The sequence below is a fragment of the Neolamprologus brichardi genome, chromosome 23, assembly GCF_056152115.1.
Source record: "Neolamprologus brichardi isolate AB-2024 chromosome 23, ASM5615211v1, whole genome shotgun sequence".
In the NCBI taxonomy this organism is placed as follows: domain Eukaryota; kingdom Metazoa; phylum Chordata; class Actinopteri; order Cichliformes; family Cichlidae; genus Neolamprologus; species Neolamprologus brichardi.
In genome coordinates this window covers 14812760-14833810 of record NC_142125.1, presented here as the reverse complement: position 1 = coordinate 14833810, position 21051 = coordinate 14812760, and the positions used below count along the sequence as shown (strand labels likewise).

At 40.3% G+C, this 21051-nt stretch overlaps 1 protein-coding gene and 1 pseudogene across 1 annotated transcript; one reads left to right on the top strand and one right to left on the bottom strand.

Moving 5' to 3' along the window:
- The first annotated feature begins 3705 nt into the window (after positions 1-3705).
- LOC148096022 (uncharacterized) lies at positions 3706-4595 on the top strand (annotated as a pseudogene).
- An 8593-nt stretch (positions 4596-13188) lies between these two features.
- LOC118454130 (uncharacterized) lies at positions 13189-14707 on the bottom strand. The gene is made up of 2 exons (XM_035907595.2): positions 14332-14707; positions 13189-14230 (listed from the first exon to the last, which is right to left on the bottom strand). Exons 1-2 carry the CDS (start codon positions 14510-14512, stop codon positions 14013-14015), a joined length of 399 nt encoding a protein of 132 aa, XP_035763488.2. The 5' UTR covers positions 14513-14707; the 3' UTR covers positions 13189-14012.
- Between the last annotated feature and the right edge of the window lie 6344 nt (positions 14708-21051).

Below are 21051 nucleotides of genomic sequence, written 5' to 3'. Positions count from 1 at the left end.
TATTTTCAATGCAACACTTGAAGGACTGACATTTAGTTTTATGGAAGAGGTTTGAATGGAGCCACCTTTGATGAAATCCATGCATTTATCCATAAAGTGTGTGCATTATGTGTGGAAAAACTTTTAACTTTTATTTAAGACAACATTTTCTTTTTCATTGAGAAATTCATAAAGTCATACTTAAGAAATACTTGGAGTGACAATTAAATCCTTATCTCATATTACAGAAACGTTTCAAATTCCAACAAAGTGGTCCAGAAAAATATAATACAATACAATAAACAGGATGCTGAATCATCTCCTTCCGAAATCCTAATTGGACCTGTAATGGCAAGAACAGCTGTCCTTCTTCTGGAAGCAAATGGACTGTATGACCAGTGATTGAAAAAACTGAGTTGATGTAGCAATCACATAGTTGGTTGGGGATGCATTTGAGTTTGGGGTGTGATTGCATGTCACTTGTCTGTCAGCAGCTTAAGTTAGCGACCACTCTGACTCCCATGTGGCAGCTTGACAGAAAGCAAAGGCACAAATCTCTCCTCTGAGCTCCGCCAGTCCCCTCAGGTTAGGGCTGGCTCCATCACTCCCACTGCCAGAGCTGCATCAGCACATTCTGCCCCATTTAACAGTGTACACAAAACACACACAGTATGTCTGGGACATACCGCCATGCCTCCACAAGTAAAAGCATACACAATCCTATCATAGTGACTGAGCACAAAGGCTGCCGATTGCATCCTACTTGTTTTAACTTGAGTGGGGCTAAAACATCCTCTATAATTGTTAACTAGTTCCCAGCAGCATTTTACTGAAATAATGCACTAAAGCATATGGCACAGTCACATACCAGGGCTTCTCCCTGGTATGCATGTGGCTACATGAATCAGTGAGTAAAAACTGACTGTAGGTGTGTCTCAAAATTGTTCAGCACTCGTTCATATATCCTTCACAGCCATCAAAGAGAGGTCCGTGGTATTAGTAGAACTGATTAGTATACCCGAGTGTTTATCTCTAATTTTCATCTACAGGTAGATAGAGCTGATTTTTTTAGATATTGTTAAACTAATTGTTTTAAACCAAAGTAAAAAAAAAAATACATAAATAAATAAAATACAAGTCTGTAGTGTTTCTGTTTACAAGTCGGAAAGTTTCTACTAGGGTTGAATTCTCTAGCCTGTTGTGGCCTGTCTGTGTGAGTTCCCTCTAGCACTTGAGATTCCTCCCACACTCCAAATGTGTTCATGTGAGCATGAATGTCTATCTCTCAGTGTTAGCCCAGTAGTAGACTGGTGCAGAGAATCTTTCACCATGGCTGTACAAAACCAGGCAAAAAGATAAATGATATAAATTCTTACAATATTTTTATACCGTATATGCAATATTGATACAATACCAGCATTTCAGTGTTTTAAACAGTCTTTTATAACATGTTAACTTGACACTCCTAAACATCCAGTTAGATTAGTTTTGAATGCAGCCTGAAGGCAAAGGAAACAGGTCATGGATGAACCATTGTACTTAACCACAGCAGCTGTTTACTCTTTGCTATAGTTGCAGGTAGTCACTCTTTTTATCTAATTCTTGGGAAAAAGCCAGTGTGTGTTTTCCCAGAATAGCTCTTTAAAGCAATGTAAATTTCTATAACAAAGCCTCAGCTGTTAGTGCAGTCACTGAACTCCTACTTCTGACTTATTTGAAAGACCAATAAAGCAAGGCAGCAAGTTTTCTTTTTATTATATTTAGATGAACTTTGCGAAACAATATTTCTGGATTAAGCAAAATCTCCATGAGGCCCATCACAACACCCTTCCCTATTTTTTTAACAAGGTTTACTTTAGATGTATATGGGATTCATATGGGATACAGAGAAGGAGAACAATAACCCAGCTGGAATACTGCATAATGCTGCAAAGGACAAGGTATTCAGTCTTCGGTGTATGAGTTCACCTAAAGTGTGCAGTTGAACAGGAGGTGAGGGTCAGGACTGTACAAACTGAATTTGTGCTCCTCAGTGTGTTCATGAACATATTCTTAGCTACGAAAAGACAGCACTGAAACATAGTTAAAGGGGAACTTGCTTACATTTGTAAAATAGATGGAATTTATCAAATCAGCAGCTTTAAAACTGAGCCAGGCTGAATACACAGACTTCTCAAGTCCCTGAAGGGGATTACTAATCATAGGAAGCTCTAGTGAGTGAACTGTGTAAGTTGAATTTTATACAGTTGTAGGGGAGCGTTGCAAAATTTTACTGAAAACTATATCGTACATATGACTACATTTTTATGGAATGCAGATTTTTAACAGAAGTTCTACGTTCCCAATAACAAGGAGGGTTGAATAAAAACAAGACAAGTGAAGATTTTTTTAATAGCTTAATTAATAAAAAAATAAATAATAATAATAATTAATTTTTAAAGACGTTATGGGATCTGAACCCTTCCTTTGGTTAAAAGGGTTAAAACAATGCCAGAAGCCAATTTATATACACTTAAGCATTAATCAGTCTACCTGCTGTTACCTGAGAATAAAACTGGTACAGACAAGGCCAGCGTGGTGGCATGGTGGTTATTACTATAGCGTCACAGCAATAGTCCTAGGTTCAAATTACTGTGTGGGTTTACTCTAGGTGATGTACTCCTTGCACAATCCAAAGACATACAGATAGCAGGGTTAGATAATTGGTGAATCCAAATTGGCTGTAGGTGTTAATTGTTGTCTACCTCTCTGTGTTAGTCCTATGACAGACTGGCAACCTGTCCAGGGTCTACCCGACCTACACGAAGTACCCTCTAATGGTCTACTAGAAGATGCAAATGCAGCATTAGCTACAATCCCTACTGCAACAACTCCCAACACCAATCCTTACAACACAGCAGTGAGATGCTTGGCTACAAGGAACAGTACACTCCATGGAGAAGGAGACTAGAGGCCAAGATCAAGGCAGCGTGGAGGGTTTTTGGCACCACTGTCAGCACTATCTTCAGGCGAAGAAAGGGATGCCTATGGACTCCAGCAAGTTGCCCATACCTGAGACCAAGCCAAGGCTCACAACCTTGCCAAGCCACTTGAAGAGGTTTACCAAAGAGATAGAAGCCAGAAGAATAAATCAGCTGTTTTCCACTGAACCATCCAAGGTGTACTCTCAGTAGCAGAAGAACAATATGGCAAACTAGTGGAGTTAAGAGCAGATTGGAACCTCTCTGAACAGGTTCCAGTAACCATCACAGTGGCAGACATCTCAAGCACCAGGCCCTGACATGAGTCACACCTACAGTCTAAAGAAGCTAACTACATTCGATGAGCATTTGGCAGCATAGATGAACCAGCTAATGGACGAGACACAGCCAGAAGGGCTAGCTGAAGACCAGACAATCCTGTTCCCCAAAGATCCCCAGAAGGGGCCGCTCCCATCCAACTACCAATAATCTGCCTCAGTACAACATGGAAGCGCCTATCAGGTATTATAGCGGCTACGATAACTATTCACATGGCTCAATACATGAGCAGGGCCCAGAATGGAATTGGCAGGAGCAACAAAAAGAGGGGGAGAACACCATCTACCAGACTAATCATCCTGTGTACTGCCTGGACTGAGTACAAGAAACCCTAAGACTCAGTGTCTCACACATGGGTCCTGGAATGCCTAGAACTGTATAAGACCAACAGAAAGAAGGAGGCAGGGGACTGGTGAGTGTCAGCACCATGGTACAGGATGAGACAATGAGCATCCACGAATGCATCAGGAAGATGGCCACGACCAACTGCGTGCTCAGTGAATACCTCAGGCAGCAGAAACCCAAGAAACAGGAGGAAGAGGAGGAAACATCACAGAAGGACAGGCCCTTGCACGGTATATACCACCAGCAGATAGAGGAAGTGGCTGACATCCAAAGCTGGACTGAAAGACAACACAAAGGCACTAATCATGGCACCACAGGAACAAGCTCTAAGTACAAAATCTATAGAGACTGGGGTCTACAACACCGGGCAAGACCGAAGGTGCAGGCTGTGTAAAGATGCCCCTGAAACAGTCCAGCATATAACAGCAGGGTGCAAGATGCTAGCAGGCAGGGCATACATGGAACGCCATAACAAAGTGTCTGGCATAGTATACAGAAACATTTGTGCAGAGTATGGCCTGGGAGTCCCAAGGTCAAAATGGGAGACAGCCTCTGGGTGTTGAGAATGACCGAGCTGAGATCCTGTGGGACTTCCAGATACAGATGGACAAAATGGTGATGGCTAACCAACCAGACATAGTAGTGGTGGACAAGCAGAGGAAGATGGCCATAGTGATAGATTTAGCAATACCAAATGACAGCAACATCAGGAAAAAGGAACATGAGAAGCCAGAGAAGTCCCAAGGGCTCAGAGAAGGGCTCAAGAAGATGTGGAGGGTGAAGGTAACAGTGGTCCCAGTGGTAATCAGAGCACTAAGTGCAGGGACTCCTAAGCTAGGTGAGTGGCTCCAGCAGATCCCAGGAAATACCTCAGAGATCTCTGTCCAGAAGCGCGCAATCCTAGGAACAGCTAAGCTAAGAACAGCGAGAGGGGACTTTTTACATATAGTGGGCTACTGGAACAACAAGTAGCCCGCTTGTTTCATTAGATTTTCTCAACCATCCATCCCACCTGAGGTTGCAGCGTTTGTGCAGGGTGTGGTGCCTTGGGTAGGTTTCCAGTCCATCAGTGGCTGACACACAGATATACAAAATTACACTCTTAAATGTATACCTCTGATCATCTGAGAATTAAATATTCTAAATCAGAGCACCCAAACCAAAAGAACATACGATATGTGACAAAAGACAGGAATGTCAGAATATTTTTGCTGCATCTATTGTTTATCACGTTCTGCAATATCTTGATTATAATTAATTATCATTTGTGTTTACTGATAAGTAACTAAATCAGTGCTAGGATGTGATTAAAAGTGATGAAAAGTTAAACAAAATGTAGTTCAACGAAATGGAAATTGCAAGCTTGTGTCAAACCCTAGAAATTTTGATGTTGGATACCAGGCAAGGATCCACACATATGTCTTCAGTGTGCAATGGGACATCCCTGCTCCAGTGCAGCAACAATTTAATCAAATTCAATTGCAGAACTGGCACTTCCCAGTTACTATACCTAATTTACCTGATTTCCATGTTCAGACTACTCATTTATGATGCAGAACTCTAGTCAGGCTCATTCAAGTATGGTTTGGGCTCTGGAACCAGTCTCCTGGAGAGGGCTGGACTCCTAGTCTGGAGTTGCCCTTGGTGAGAGGCAATGGGCTAGGGTGGGCTGGCTTGCTGCCTGTACATTGGAGTTTTTCCAGGTGGATGAGAGGGTTTGTTCCCTGTGCCTTCAAGTCAGAAAACAGGTCCTGAATTTTGTCTGCACGTATGTGCTGAATAACAGTTCAGAGTATCCTGCCTTCTTGGAGTTTCTGGGTGGGGTGCTCGAGGGTGCTCCACCTGGGTCGTCCTACTGGGAGAGATCTATGCTCATGTGGACAACAACAGTGAGACCTAGAGATGCATGATTGGGAGAAACAACCTGACCTGACCTCACTTACATTTAAACGAAACACATTATTGTAAACATCTCTAACAGCCTAACCCAGCTTTGAATAGGGCATGAATGGATAACTTCAGAGAATTACACATCCAGTCTTTCAGGAGGTCTCACCACTCGACCAGATCTGGTAATAGTCCCTGTTGGTCTGAGGTGGCTCCTATTTCTCCTCAGAAAACCCCTGTCTGTCTCTACCACATAAGATCTGGGAGCATTGGCAGGTCCAACTACTGCTCCAGTAGTTCCTTCAGTGGTAATCCACACTTTCTGTCCTGACGATAGTTCCGGAAGTGGTCTGACTCTATGTCTGCAGTTGTAGTGTTTTACCTGCTCACGCCTCCCCTCCTCATCTTTATTGCGAAAAGCCTGTAGGTCAGGACACTTTGGCACCAGCTTTGCCACAGCTTGTGGCAGTGAGGTACGCAGGTGTCTCCCCATAAGCAACTGCGCTGGCGAGAGCCCATGTTCCAGTGGGGTGGCCCTGTACGCTAGCAGTGCTCTGTTGTAGTCACAGTCCTTTTCCACAAGTCTTTAATGGTACGAACAGCGCGTTCTGCCTCCCCATTGACTTGGGGGTAGCTGGGGCTGTTCATTTCATGTGTGAACTGTTGCTCTTTGGCAAAGTGCTTGAACTGTTCTGAAGAAAATTGTGGCCCATTATTCGATACCACAGTCTCGGCAACGCCATGTCTTGCAAAGGCCTCTTTTATAGCATTAATAGTGACCTCTGCTGTTGTGTGTCTCAGTTCAGGTATCTCAATGTACCTTGAGAAAAAATCAATAATCAGCAGGAAATGTTTCTTTGACCACTCGATCCATGCCAACTTTTTGCCATGGGCGGTCGGGAACAGGAGTTGCCAGCATTGGTTCACGGCAATGTTCCCTCTAAGCTGCGCAGGTGCGCAATTGTGCACTGCTGGCACGGTCTCTGCACACAGAAAATCTGCGTTGCACACAAAAAAATTTTTTTTACCTGAATTGAAATTAAAATTAATACTTTAACAATTCTGTTTTGCAGTGTTAGTCAGTAAGTGACTGGCTGCTCCCATATGGGATTAGAACGATGCCACCTTATCCCATAGTCCAGCCAATAATGCGATTCACATTCGTATATACCCAGCTAATCAACGTCGTTGACAAGCTATGTCAGCATCCTTATGTGCCGACACACATAAGGACGCTGTGTGGACCATGTTCACCACATCCATTGCTGGGTATGCTGCCCTGAAATCTGTCACCGATCCCGTTACTGTGCTTACTCTGTACACAAGACCCAGAGCCTCACACGCTGGCCTGCTTAGTAGTGGCAGTAGTAGACCTGACACAAGGTAGACGTCTTGAGAAACACTCAAGACCGCTAGCTGCGCCTCAAAGCAGCCTTTAACATTGAGTGGGCAACTGCCTGGCCCTAGTAACTTCTTTCTGGGTCTCTGCAGCATACCATCCCTGTCTGGACTGTACAAACCCTCTGGAATAGACGTAACATCCGCCCCTGTCTCGAGTTTAAAATATACATTTTCCCCATTTAACTTGACCTTTTGCACCCAGGGCTGTGACCTCTCAGTCTCTACTTCTCCCAAGAACACACAATCCTCGCTGTCTGTATCTTTCTGATTTTCTGTCATTTCGCGTAGTGCTGCAGCTTCACTACTGCGACAGACCACAGCAAAGTGTCCTTTATTCTGACATTTTTGACACTGTACCTCTTTGTCTGGACATTCTTTTCCCTGAGTGTTTGTTCTTGCAACGGCTTTTGTTCTTTCTTCTGCCACGTCTGCGTTTTCCAATGTTTTACATTTGTCCGTATTGTGTCCATGCACAATTTTTGCAAGTTTGTGCACAGCAGTGATGGACGACTCTGTACTTTCACCATCCTGTTGCCGTCTGGAGTTAAACTGTGCTCTTTCAAAAATGATGTTGTGTTTTCCTACGTAATGTTTGTCAAATGCCTCTTTGACAGTTGCATATTTCCTTTTATCTGCATTGCTCAGTGGTAAAACTGCCAAAACATCAGCAGCATCTCCCATAGCGTACAGGAGTGAGTTAACTTGATACTCCTCTGATTTGTTACCAAGAGCGGTTGCAATGCGAAATCTTTCAAACCTTCTGATCCACTTTGGCCATTCGGCAGGATGAGAAAAGCCAACTTTACTTCGTAACCCGGAAGTTCCCCCACACACAGCCTTATGGGAACAGTAGTCTACCGCCACAGTATCATCAGAGGGTGTACTGGGAATGCCTGACAGAGGCTCCCTTCTGCGAGATCTCGAACTCCCACCTCAGGCAGAGCTTCAACAGTATTCTGATGGAGACTGGGGACTTTGAGTCCGAATGGACCATGTACACCACATCCATTGCAAAGGCTGCTGCACTCAGCTGTGGCCACAGGGTGGTTGGGTCCTGTTGTGGTGGTAACTTGCTAACCAGATGGTGGACACTGGCGGTGAAGGGAGTCATCAGGCTGGAAAATGAGTTCTGTTTGGTTTGGTTAGCATGTGGGACTTTGGAGACAGCTGATATGTACTGACAGGCCAAGCAGAATGCAACCCAGGCAGTAGCTGAAGCAAAAACTGAGATGTGAAAGGTTTGGGAGGAGTTCAGTGAGGCTCTGGAAAAAGGTTTTCAGACTGCCTCAAAGAAATTCTGGCAAACTGTCAGGCGACTCAGGGGGGAAAGCAGTGCTCTACCTCCTTTTACCCTCTCGAGGATATTTTAGAGTGCATGGGAATTTGCCCAACCACTCTACATGTGTTTTATGGACTTGGAGAAGGCAGTTGACCGTGTCCCTCTGAGTAGTCTGTGGCAGGCGATTCAGGACTCTGAGGTGTCTGGCCCATGGCTACAAGCCATTTAGTCATTATGCAACTTTTGCAAGACCTTGGTCTGCATTTCTGGCAATAAGTTGAACTCGTTTCCACTGGGTGTTTGACTCCACCAGGGCTGTCCTTTGTTACAGATTCTGTTAATAATTTTTATGGACAGAATTTCTAGGTGTAGCCATGTGGCAAAAGGCTTTTACATTGGTGGTCTCAGAATCTCGTCTCTGCTTTTTGGAGGTGATGTGGTTCTATTGGCTTCATCGGGTGGTGGCCTCCAGGCCACACTTAAGGCATTAGCAGCTGAGTCTGAAGTGCCAGGAATGAGAATCAGCACCTCCAAGTCTGAGGCTATGGTCCTTAGTCAGAAAAGAGTGGCGTGCCCACTGTGGGTCTGGAACGAGTTGCAGCCTCCAGTGGAGGAGTTTAAGTATCTCAGGGTCTTGTTCACAAGTGAGGTTAGAGGGGAGAATTAGATCGACAGATCAGCGGCCCTGGATAAGTTGAAAAAAATGGATGGATGGATCTGGAATAGCTTGTGATATTTTCATGAAAACACCAATAAGATGTCTATCACTTTTTCTCTTTTAGTTTCTGTAAACATCACACGGCAGACCAGTCCACAATTCAATGCTTTTCAGCATACTTTATTGACTTTATTCTTTACGGTTGCTGTTCACACACACAGCTGCAGCTTTCCAGCCGCCAGCCAATCACACATCACCGCCAACAACAACATCATCCTTCAGGACAGTTCGCTCTTATTGGCAGTGGTGGTGTGGTGTGTCAGCCTCCCTGTAGTCGTGCCATGAACCACGCCTACCGCAGTTTGATGTGTATTTGTGAAGCTATAATGCAAATGTGTAATCTTACTATGCCAATGAGTCCTTCCAAAATTCCTGAATCCAAATATGGATCAACTTCCTCATTATGTTGAACTAAGAACTGCTTTGCTGAGGATGACTGAAATAAGATTATCTCAAACCTCAACTTATGACACTACAACTGTTTGTAGGAGTTGGTTTAAAAAAAACTGGGCTGTGATCACCACACTCATTGTCGTGTTGCCTGTTTTACAATTTTTTGGTTTGAGTAAATGTTTTAAAGCTGTCATAACAAGAACATTTGTCACGGCTCTGGCAGACAATATGTTTTTCTGCGCATACAGTAAACTTAGCATCAGCAGTTCACACAAACAATTCCAAACCATTCATCAGGCCTACTGATGTTTCACCAGTGTTTGCTCAATCATTTAGTGGGTTCATGATGCAACACAGTCAGACTACTATAGCAGTCGAGTGAAAAGAATACCACGGAGTTCATAATGCTTGTGGCTAATGCACAGGTGGTGCTTTCAGAAATGTTCAGACAGATAATTAGACTTTAACAAAGAGGATTGTTGGCAAGTGGGCTAACCTGTTCTTTCGCTGCCCTCCTTTTAATGAAAATGTCTTACAGTTAGGTAAGACCTTAAACCTTTAAGCTTCAAACTGAATCGAAGGTGTTACACCAGTGCTTCAGAAAGTTTTTCTGGTATGTTCATTTTTAGGAGCTTAAAAACCCAGAAATACAGATCCCACTCATAGCATCAACACACACAAATTACACTTTACTTTCATTTTACTTTCACTTCATGAATTATAATGCTATTTAACCATGGTCACAGCCCTCCTACAGTGCCTCTATGACCCACCAGGGGGCATAACTGTACAATTCCAGTACCACTGTGCTGGCTGGTGGAAAACACAGGTGAAAAATACTTGATTATTGTTTTCTTTCTAACTTATTTTAATATAAATTTTAAAAAAAATCAAAGGTCAAAAAATGGTTGAAAAAATATAAACAAAATGTCAAGTAAAACATGGACATTTTTTAACATCAAAACTATCTGCTTTTGTTTACATTTCCTATCTAAGTGCAAAAGTATGTACCAAAATCATTAATTTCACTATTAGGTGTTTTAGCGCCTTTTTCTTTATTGCAAAATGGTTGCAGTGGTAAACTCGAGAAATATACAAATGCAGTTTGCAGTCTGATAAAAATGTGTGGAAAAAGGTTACCGATTAACTGCTGATTGCGGTCTGTGACATCAGTGGGGTTGTGTTGGGGGTAACTGCAGTTCATCCACCATTTGAAACAAGCTGGTTTTGCTCCCTTCTCTTCCAATTTAAGACAATATAGAAAAATCTGTTACACACATTTCCATGTTAAGAAGATTTATTCTCACTGACATCATACAGAGCCAACGGTAAAGGACGTCTTATTCTGCGTGTTTAACGCATTCTGAAACCTGAGGTTTTGAGTGACTCATGGGTAGTGATGTCTGATGTTGACATCATTATTTGAAACTCTGACCCTGTTTAGTATGAGCATCCACAATTCTAACAATGTTTACTTAAAGTCAGTTCGATTTTATATATATATATATATATATAGTGCCAATTTTACAACAGTTGCCTCACTTTATATTGTAAGCTATAGACCCTCCAATATGAAAATGATGAATCAGACAGCCCCCTGTGAGCACTAGGTAACAGTGGGAAAGAGAAACTCTGTTTAAACAGGTAGAAACGTCTGGCAAAACCAGGCTTAATGGGGGGCAGCCATCTGCCATGACCAACTGAGGATGGGGGAAAAGAGAAGAAAGCAGAGAGAGGCAGGACAAAATTCACACTGTGGAAGAAAATGATTAACTAAAGATTAAAAGGAGAGTAAACACACAGACAGTGACAAGAGGTGAGTGAAGCACAAACACTCGGAGCATCATGGGAAGCTCTCTCAATAGCCTAAGTCTATTGCAGCATGGCTAAGGGAGGGTTCAGGGTTTCATTTGGATATGCTTTTCTAACAGTATGAACTTAGCATGTATAAAAATAATAATATTTATCCCAGCACAAAACCCTGCGGAACGCTGTTAAAAAATTTACCAGTTCCCAGCATTTGAAGTCCTTGAACTGTCAGTTGGCTTGTCTATCTATCCTGCTTATCTGTTCCACTTGCACTCGTGGTACAGTCAGCTGATTTAGGTTCGATTTAGTGGCATACTCTGCAGTGTGGATGTGGACATTAATTTTATTTTTATTGCACAAAAGGATGAGAGTGTGATGGTAGATTGGAAACGGCATCCAGGGCAGAAACAACTGCTGCAAACACAACTTCAGCTCTTTGCAAGCATCTGCATAGACAGCACGCTAATGCTAAGCTAGCCAAGAACCCTGAGTGACGTAAAAGCTGAGTGAATGCTGACCCCAGTCCAGCTGCCAGATCCTGAACTTAAACAGGTAACAAACTGATGAGCAGTTAAGCTTCATTTCTACCTGTTGCTGATGTTTCTAAAGTAGAATCACTGTAGTTTAAAGTTTCTTTGTACTGGTTTTCATTTTGCTTTGTGCTGTCGGTTTTGTATTCATACCTAAATACTAAGAGAAAGATCTAATATGTGTCCTCATGAGGACTGGTATCTGGATAAGTGTGTAGGACTGTAGCCTATAGGTTTATGTTGTTAACTGTTCATTATGAGACAATTGCTTTTCAGGTCATTTTACAGTAACATGAAAGCAAGTACAAGTAGTATGATGAATTGCGTTTTGCTGTGAGTAATACTGTAACGTATTGCATTACCTGTAAGAAAAATATTCTGTGTGTTATACATTACTTTTTGAGTAATCACCCCAACACTGACACAGAACAAATAAAAGAAATATCTCGACCTGCACAAACATTTGAACACACAGCATGCAACTGATTTGCACAAATGTGATGTGATATGCTGCTTAGAGATGGCGATGAGAATGAGTTGAATGAGGTCTACAGGACAAGAACAGAGACACGCTCACTGTCAGAAGCCAACAGAAGATCATTACCTTTACTAGAACTATTTTCTTTGCTATGATGTACTATATAGAAACCACAATAAATCTACTTCAAGCATACTTCAACATATGGATGGAGGAAATGAATGTTGTGCCACAGGCTGAGAAGAATATTTATAAAGCAGTTTATTATTTTGTTTTGGACAAAAGCTTATCTAGACATTTCTGAATGCGTCAAACTGATTACAATACAAGCAATCAAATCCTAATGTGTGGTCTAAAGCAGGAGAGGAAGAACGATGCAGCTTGAGTCTCCAGTGTCCCCTGTGGGCTCATTGCTATATCTGTCTCAAAAAGACTTCTGCACCAGTTGAAAGGGAGAAATAACAGAAAACAGTCCAATTCTATGTAATTCAGTTCAGATAAATTAATCTGTGAGGAACATTGTGTGATGATCTGTGAATATGTTATGGCCTCATATGGGTTTGTTTACTTTCTAGGTCATCATAAATCACCTTCAATGTTCTACTTTTAGCACTTTACCTAAAAACTCATTCATATGTATTTGTGCAATGTTCATAATATCAAAATCATACTTTACACGGGACAAAAGTATGAAGGAAGTTACGATCAAGCAGAAAGCATCAACATCAGAAAAGTAAAACCAGCATATGAAATCCCCTCTCGGCTGCACAGCATGTGATGCTTTGTGAAACAAGCTGTACTAAATTAGCAAACATCCAAGCCACAGGGAAGGCACAAATACAGCTTTCAGATGACTCACCACAGGAAACAGACAGAAACAGCCTATTGATCCCAGAGGGAGTTGAAACACTGGAAACTTCGGCATTGCACTCAACATAGTGAGTGCAGTGCAGTTGATAAGGCTCATTGTTAACAACAGGGTCGTTCCTATAATTCTTCAGACTATCTGTGGCAAAATGTTTAAAGTTAAATAGCATAATTCTATATTTGTGTGCAATAAATCATCAACAAACATTTTTTTCTATACTATTCAGACAAAGATATAAATCTATGTGCTGTTTATCATTTTAATATATAGCAGAATTCATAATAGTTTGAGTAAGAACTCTCATTCAAATAAGTTGTGAATAATAGTAATAACAATAATACTACCTTCAGTAATGTGATGACTGACTTATTAATAAATTCAAATTCTGAGTTCAGTAAAAACCTAAATATTATTAGTTAACAGGGATATATTCATTAAATGTGATTAAAAGAAATGTAAGATAAATATAAGATTTACTGTATATCATTGACAGTTTTTCTTCTCATACAAAGAGGAACATATGAATGTGGAAGAGTTCAGGACATCTTTCTAGGAGATAATACGACTCATCGTTGCCTCTAAAATGAGGGATCTAATACAAGCCTAAGCTCCATATATCAGGCTTAAAAGGTACTTCTTAGTAATGTGAAGAACTACATGTATAATTTAATATCTATGAAGACATGTGTAATGGGTTTTTCCCATTCGCATAAACACCGATAGTTAATCATCTTTCAAATACTTTCAGAAGGTACAAAGAATCAGATGCTTTAAATTCACTATATTACTATGAGACTTACTGAGATTAATGAAAAAGTGAAGGAAGAGTAGTTGAAACTTATTCATGTTTCAAGTCCAAATGATGAAGATTTACAGCCTCACTGCTGAGATGGGGAAAAACACAGTGAAAGGACTTTCTTCCTCTATCGTTTCACTGGTGACTGGGTGCCATCTCATTAGATGTGAATTCTGCACAGCCTTTCTGACAGGATGTAGGATTTCAGGTTTATTGCGGTCAAAGGTTCTTCACCTGAGCCCTGCAGCCAGCTTCTCCATTGCAGCCTTGCGTTCTTCTGCCTTCTGCTGTGAACGCCGTAGGACATTCCTCAGCTCCTGAAGGTGGTCCAGGGTGCCCACCAGCTCACCTTTCACAGTTTTCATCTGGCTCTCCAGCATCTGCGTGTGATGGAGGGAGTTTCTCCTGTATTGTCTGCTGGAGCGCACCTTTTCCTCCAGGTCCTCCACTAAGGCAAGCAACATAAAACGATGTCACTGACTGCGATCAGCGGCGAGAATTTTTGTAAGTGAAAATATGAAGTTAGAAAGCCTTGTTTGTAACACTCACCCATGTTCTCCTGGTATCCCATGCTCTTCGAACCAGACTCTGTCTTCTTGTCCAGCAGATTCTTGGTCTGCTGGAGCATCCTCTCCATCTTGACAAGTTCGGCCGCCTTTGTGTCGCTGTCCCGCCGAATTTTCAGCATCTCCTGCTCCTTCTGAGTCAGTTCACTGTGACACCTACTCATGTTGAAGGCTAAAAGTCTAAATGGCAAGACCCAAAACTGAACACAGAAAAAATGAAGACAACTGAACGGCCAGAAACCTTAGCGAAGACAAGACGCAAGGATGATGGCTATAAAACTGTTTTGATCATCCAATGAAGCACTACTCTTAAAGCCTCTGAAAAGCATAAACTTCTCTTTCTGCTGTGGAAGCACATAAAAGACTGCTTTGTTTGCAGTTTAAAGGCGCTGCTGGTAACATTTGGCTTTTTATAGGCCCAAACCTCAGTACATACCCAGAAGTCATCTGAAAACAGCATCTCTCAGTACACACCGTTACAAACTCCAAGTCATAAGACCGGCTCCAAATAGTCATAAAGAAAAAAATAAGAATTTCACAGCCAGTCATTGCTTACTTAAAACCCTGCCGTTTTTAATGAGATTAAACAACTGAAACATCTTTCTTTTCTAAAGAATAATTGTTGTACTGTTATTAGGTGACAGAAAAAGGCAGTTAATAATTTATCATGTAAGCCTAGTGTTTGGTAGTAGGTAGCTTGGTAAAACACCATGAAGAAAGAAGCTCATACAGAAGCTGCAAGTATTGTTTTATTATTGACTCTAAACATTAGTGTCTATTTAACCTAATTTTTTCCTTTTTTTTTGTATTTTGATAATACTTGCATGTCTTTGTCCTGTCTTTCTCCCCTAACCCCCAACCGGTCCCTGAGCCTGGTTCTGCTGGAGGTTTCTTCCTGTTAAAATTTTGTTTTTCCTTCCCACTGTCACCAAATCACTTGCTCATAGGGGCTCATATGATTGTTGGGCTTTTCTCTTTTTTCCTTGTATTATTGTACAGTCTTTACCTTACAATATAAAGCACTTTAAGGAAACTTTTGTTATGATTTGGCGCTATATAAATACAACTGAATTGAACGGAATTGAATTAAATACAAGCTGTCTCTTGATCTTAAAGTCTAGAAGAAACAGGGCAAGTATGTACAGCCCTCGGAAAGGGACTCGTAATTCTCTTTCCTTAGAGAGTATATCTTTTTAGACTCTACCTGTAGAGAAAGAAATAGGCTTTTACTTTACATGTAATTCTAAGCATGCACAAACTAAATCAACCAGTGAGTCATAGAACAAATCTCATACACTCCCTTGTTTCACCTTCTTTCAATAGCTCTATTAAAAAACCTCACGTTGTATACGAGGCTTCTTGTATAACATCCTATTTTTGTGAACTTGTGACACAGCCGTGCTAGTGGTTTCCCAATGTGCCTCGAATCTGTGCTAAATTAGGCTTGCTGTCTTCTGCATTTAATGGAAAGACATAGTTTTAGTATTGATCTTGTCGTCTAATTGTCTGTAGGAAAGTGAATAAGAGGATTTTCCAGAATGTCAGCTGGTAAAAATGTTAGTAAATGGTGATGCTTTGCACGTCTAATCCATAAAAGTGATTGATTTGTTCATTATACCCATTAAGTTTAAAATAACGACTCTTAAAGCCAGTGTAAAAAAACAAAAGGTAGTGTTACAAACACCACAAGCATCTTTCTCTGGAACCAAGCAGAAATGATCAGTAGCTACTGATTGCAGTGATTAGAAATAAATGCAGGTTACTTCTCAATCAATAAAATGTAAAATTTGTTTCATCCTGAGCTTTTATTACTTTGCCACATTTCTCTGCATGGATTATCCTACCTCACAAGCTTTCCATGGCTTCTTTTCTCGTTTTGTAGTGTGACTTTCTCTAAAGTCAACGATTTCCTCCAGGGTGGCTACATGCATAAATACTAACAAAAGATTTATTTTTAAACACAAACCGCAAGCCTCATGAAACCAGTGCTGTAATGTACAGCCAGCATCTTTTCAGAATTAGGATCAGACATGCATTTTGATAACAGTGTTTAAATGAATAAATTTGCATTAGATGTGAACTAATCAAACATTGTGACTGGGTTTCAGCTGTGTGCTTGTTTATTAGTTTTTTTTTTTCTTCACATTTGTGTGACTCAGTTACAAAGTAATAACACAAGAGACACCATTGAATGAGTCACATTTATATTTATTATAACAAGAACACATTGCCACTCTGAAAAATATAAATTCTTGGATGTTTTTCAAGTAGAAAAAAAAAAACTTCTTCCCTCAGGCCAATCGAGTTAGACAAGTGACTCATAATAGGTCACTGTGTTAAAATGTCAGTGAATAAGCTGGTGTACTTTGATCAACAATGAACCCTTGTGCTCCTGAAAGCGTTCAAAAAATGCACACAGAATCACAGCCTGCTCAACATGAACATGAACTGCATAAAGGGAAGCAAATGGATGGATAAGCCGGATCTGTCTTTGTGGATTTGCTTTTATATCTGAAAGAGAGACAGAGACAATGTCAGAATTGATCAAATGAGTGCATGGTAATTAGTAATATTCATTTTTATAAAGAATTGTGAACACAGCGAGGATATTTTAAATAATGGTTTTATTAATTAAAATAGAGATATTGTTTATTTACTTTCTAGTTACTGTTTACTTACTACATAGAATCCTATAATTACCGTTCTGCATTTCATAATCTAATTTTAGCCTAGTAATTGTGACTTAATTTGTGACTCTGAACAGAAATGGCCTTTGCTAATCCTGCCGTACTTATCCACCTAAATCTGCTCTTAACAATCCCATTTGTTAGAAGTTGCTTCTAAAAAATATCCACATCAGAGACTGAGACATAGAAGGGCCACTGTGTTTCACCACCTCATTTCACATGCAGGCACAACTTGAACACATTAGTCATCACATTTACATAAAACTCACTTGCAGTGATGCACACCATCTGTTATGTAATTTTAAGCTATACCAGCATATTATTATAACTGCTGCTCCAGAAATAATTCCCCATATGGCGTGTATAAAATAATCTCAGGAAATTCTCAAACACTTCAAAGCACAAAATACTGAAGGATTAAACCATCTGGGAGGTTTTATGAAGGGAAGTGTATGGTGGTTTTATTGTAGGTTCAGTGCTTAAATGTACCCAAACACATCCCACGATATGTGCTGAATTTCATTGTGCCGATGAAGATAAACAATCGCAGCCCTTTCATACAATCAGCTTCTTCAGTAGAAAATCCTGTGAGCTTTGGCAAACAGTATATCCATTTAAAGCAGTGGTTCTCAGACTCTCACGTGGGGTCTGAAGGCACGGACAACAAAGCAAAAAACATGGATTAAAAATAGGCTGAACTGGCAGGGAGCACTCCTACTGTTTAGTGTAATTGTATTGCAAGAATGACAGATTAAGATACTCTATATTGAAGCCTCCACCTCTAATAATACATTTGCCTAACATGAAAAAGATCCCTGGTTTGAGAGCAGGAGGAGAACGGGTCAAAAGCTTGTGTACTCCTAGTGCTGATCCCAAGCCCAGGTAAATCAGAGGGTTGCATCAGAAGAGGCATCCGGAGTAAAATCTGTGCCAAATCAAACGTGTAAATTCACCTGCTGTGGCGACCCCTTAGAAAATAAGGCACCAGCTGAAAGTAGTTATTTGTGTTATTAACATATCAAAGTTTCACATTCATGCAAGGATGGAGAAGATGGAGTCGAAGGAAGAAAAGAGCACATGGAAGATTTATGGATGCTGCGATGGAGGACATGGAGAGAGTTTGTGTGACAGAAGAGGATGTTATTAATGAGATGAAGGCCGATGATTCACTGTTGGGATCCTTGCTGGTGTAGCTGCTGCGTGTTACTTATTACTTACTTATTTATTTATTTTTTAAATATAGTAAATGCTGTTTAACTTACACCATGAAGTGATGCGTTGAATGCATGAATAGGATTTATGAATGGAAGCAAAAAATAGTGCTAAGCTTGTTTGTTTAAATTCAGCCCAAAGCTTTCTTTTACTCTTGGTGATAAACATTTCTATATGTGGGTTGGAAAACATTAAATACCACTGAAAGGCAGAGTGTTTCAGAAATAAAGATGGACAAAGGTTCACCAATCTACAAAAAACTGCATGTCAAGTTATGGAATAATTTCAGAATAATATTGCTCAGTATAAAAATTCACACCTTTTTTAATATGTCATTCATGTTATCATCTAAAAGAAATATCTATGGATTTCTCCACAGATCTCGAGAAATCTCTGTGTGCAAGAAATTAGGCCAGAAATCAGTACTGAATTCCTGTGATTTTCAGACCATCGGGTGGCATGGCATTAAAACAGGCATAATTATATTGTATTTATTGCACATTTGAAAAGACACCATTAATCCTGTAAAGTACGTATGGGTTTTATAAGAACATATGCTCCCATGTAGACAATGTCTTTCTCGGGGAAGTCCTTGCATTTTTCGGCAGTTCATTGCTAAACTGCAAACTGCATCTGTTACAGTACAACAGCATGGCTTTGTAGTGGAAGAGTCCAGGTGCTAAATGGTCTTCCTGCAGTCCAGATCTCGTAGCCTCATGCAGTTCATACTGTTTCACATCAGAATGGGACAACATTTCTCTCCCAAAAGTTCAGCAGCTGGTGTCTTCAGTTCCCATATTTTTTTTACCTACTATTGCAAACCACTCTGTTTTTTATAGTTTACAGAGTCACAAAATTTTTGTAATTGGGGTTAAAGAATAACTTAAGGCTTAACTCATTGTATTTGTTCTAAATATCATAAGGTCTAATAAAAGGGGAAAAGAAATATCTTTTAAATGCTATAACAATACTAAAACAGCTTGGTATAGAAGTAGGGCATATTTTGTATGTTGATTGTAATAGGAGAACAAGTCTCCCAGAGCATCAATGTATCTCATTCAAATATAGGATGCCGGAGAGAGAAGATACTTAGACATTACATTAATATTATGGTGTACATCAAGAGGCTGAGATTGCAGTTATTTTTCATTTTTGTGCCCAGTAAACTGCACAGTTGCAGAAACATTGATTTTATTAACAATTTTATTAACATTTGAAACCCAGCACTGAATAGGAATCTTTAAATGCTACAGCAGTCTCAGTCATTATGTCCTTTTGTTGGACAAATCTGGAAACCACATTACACACATCTAGAAAAGTCAAAATAAACTGTCTATCTAATGTCTAACTATGTTGTTACATATATTTCTGTGATCATTACATACAATCACAGAAATATAGGAGTATTAAGAGCAGTCTGTTGTTATGGATGAGGATGCTTGTGCTTCACCTGCTAACGTGGTGGATAACTAAACGACAACTACGTTTTGATTTTTTTTTTAATGAATAGTATTTTCATACACCCATTATCTCCTGCTAATGGTGGTAGCAGACAAAGAAGAGTATTCCAGATGTTTTTCTCCCCAGCAACAATTTCAAGTTCTTCCTGGGGGGGAATCCTCACATTCCCAGGCCAGATGAGTTATAACATATCTCCAGCAGACTATAGGACTACATTGGCATCTCTTCCCAACCTTTAAAGTAAGGCAACCAGCAGGCCTGGACTGGGACAAAAAATCGGCTCGTGCATTTTGACTAGAGTCCGGCCCACCAGGTATTATAGGAAAAACCATAAAGCCTTTGAATGAAAACAAATGCTGTTGTCACAGTGATGTACACTGTCTTGTTGGTATATATGCATCAGTCTAATAAACTTAAACCTACACCATCATCCCTATTCTGGTATTCCAAACAGTACCCGAAAGTAGACTGCTTGGTCGAGTTAACCTCCTGAACTATCTACAACACATGGTGAAAACCTGAAATTAAGACAGGGAAGACTAGAGGTGAGACATGATCATTACTGATTACTGATGACAGATTTAGATATGTTTTCATAAACCATTCATTTGCCACATCAATAAACAGCATGGCAGGGCAAAATATTTTTTCTAACATGGCAACCTTTAAAAAGTGAAAGGAGACAGAAAGACAGGTGAGAAAGAATAAAACTTAACTGACTTTTTGATGGCATTTTACACACAGTACTGGTACAGTATCTAGAAAATGTGGGAAAATACTGGCATCATACACAGTACTTAGCTACTTCTGAAGAAATTAGGATGAGACCCTAAAAAAATTACTATGTACAATAATGGATTTCTATACATTTTACATCAGATGAAAACGTTTGTTGTAAGATTCAGATAATTATTTGTTGAAAGCGAGACATTTTAAATGAGAATAAGAAAGAAAAGTATTTCTTTGTGCCCCCCTTTCCCTGTTAATGCCCTACCTGGGCCCCTGGCAAAACTTTGCTAGACCCGCCCCTGCACAGTTACCAGCTGTCAGCTACTTAGAAAAGGGATCCTGGTGTTATTTCTCAGAAACAATTCATAACTTCCCTTCAACTCATTCATGTCACCGAAAAGGTAAACCTGTTTCTCCATCACCTGTTCAGCTCTGATGATTCAGTAAGGACATCTCCTGGTTTCATCCTCATGTTTCCCTCTCACCAGATAACCAAACCGATATCATGACCAGCAGCTTTTACAGCTGTGGCTCCAGCAAACATCAGCTGATACTAGAAATTAATATCAAATAAATTCTAACAACAGCTGATCAAGCTTAAACCTGCTGCTGTT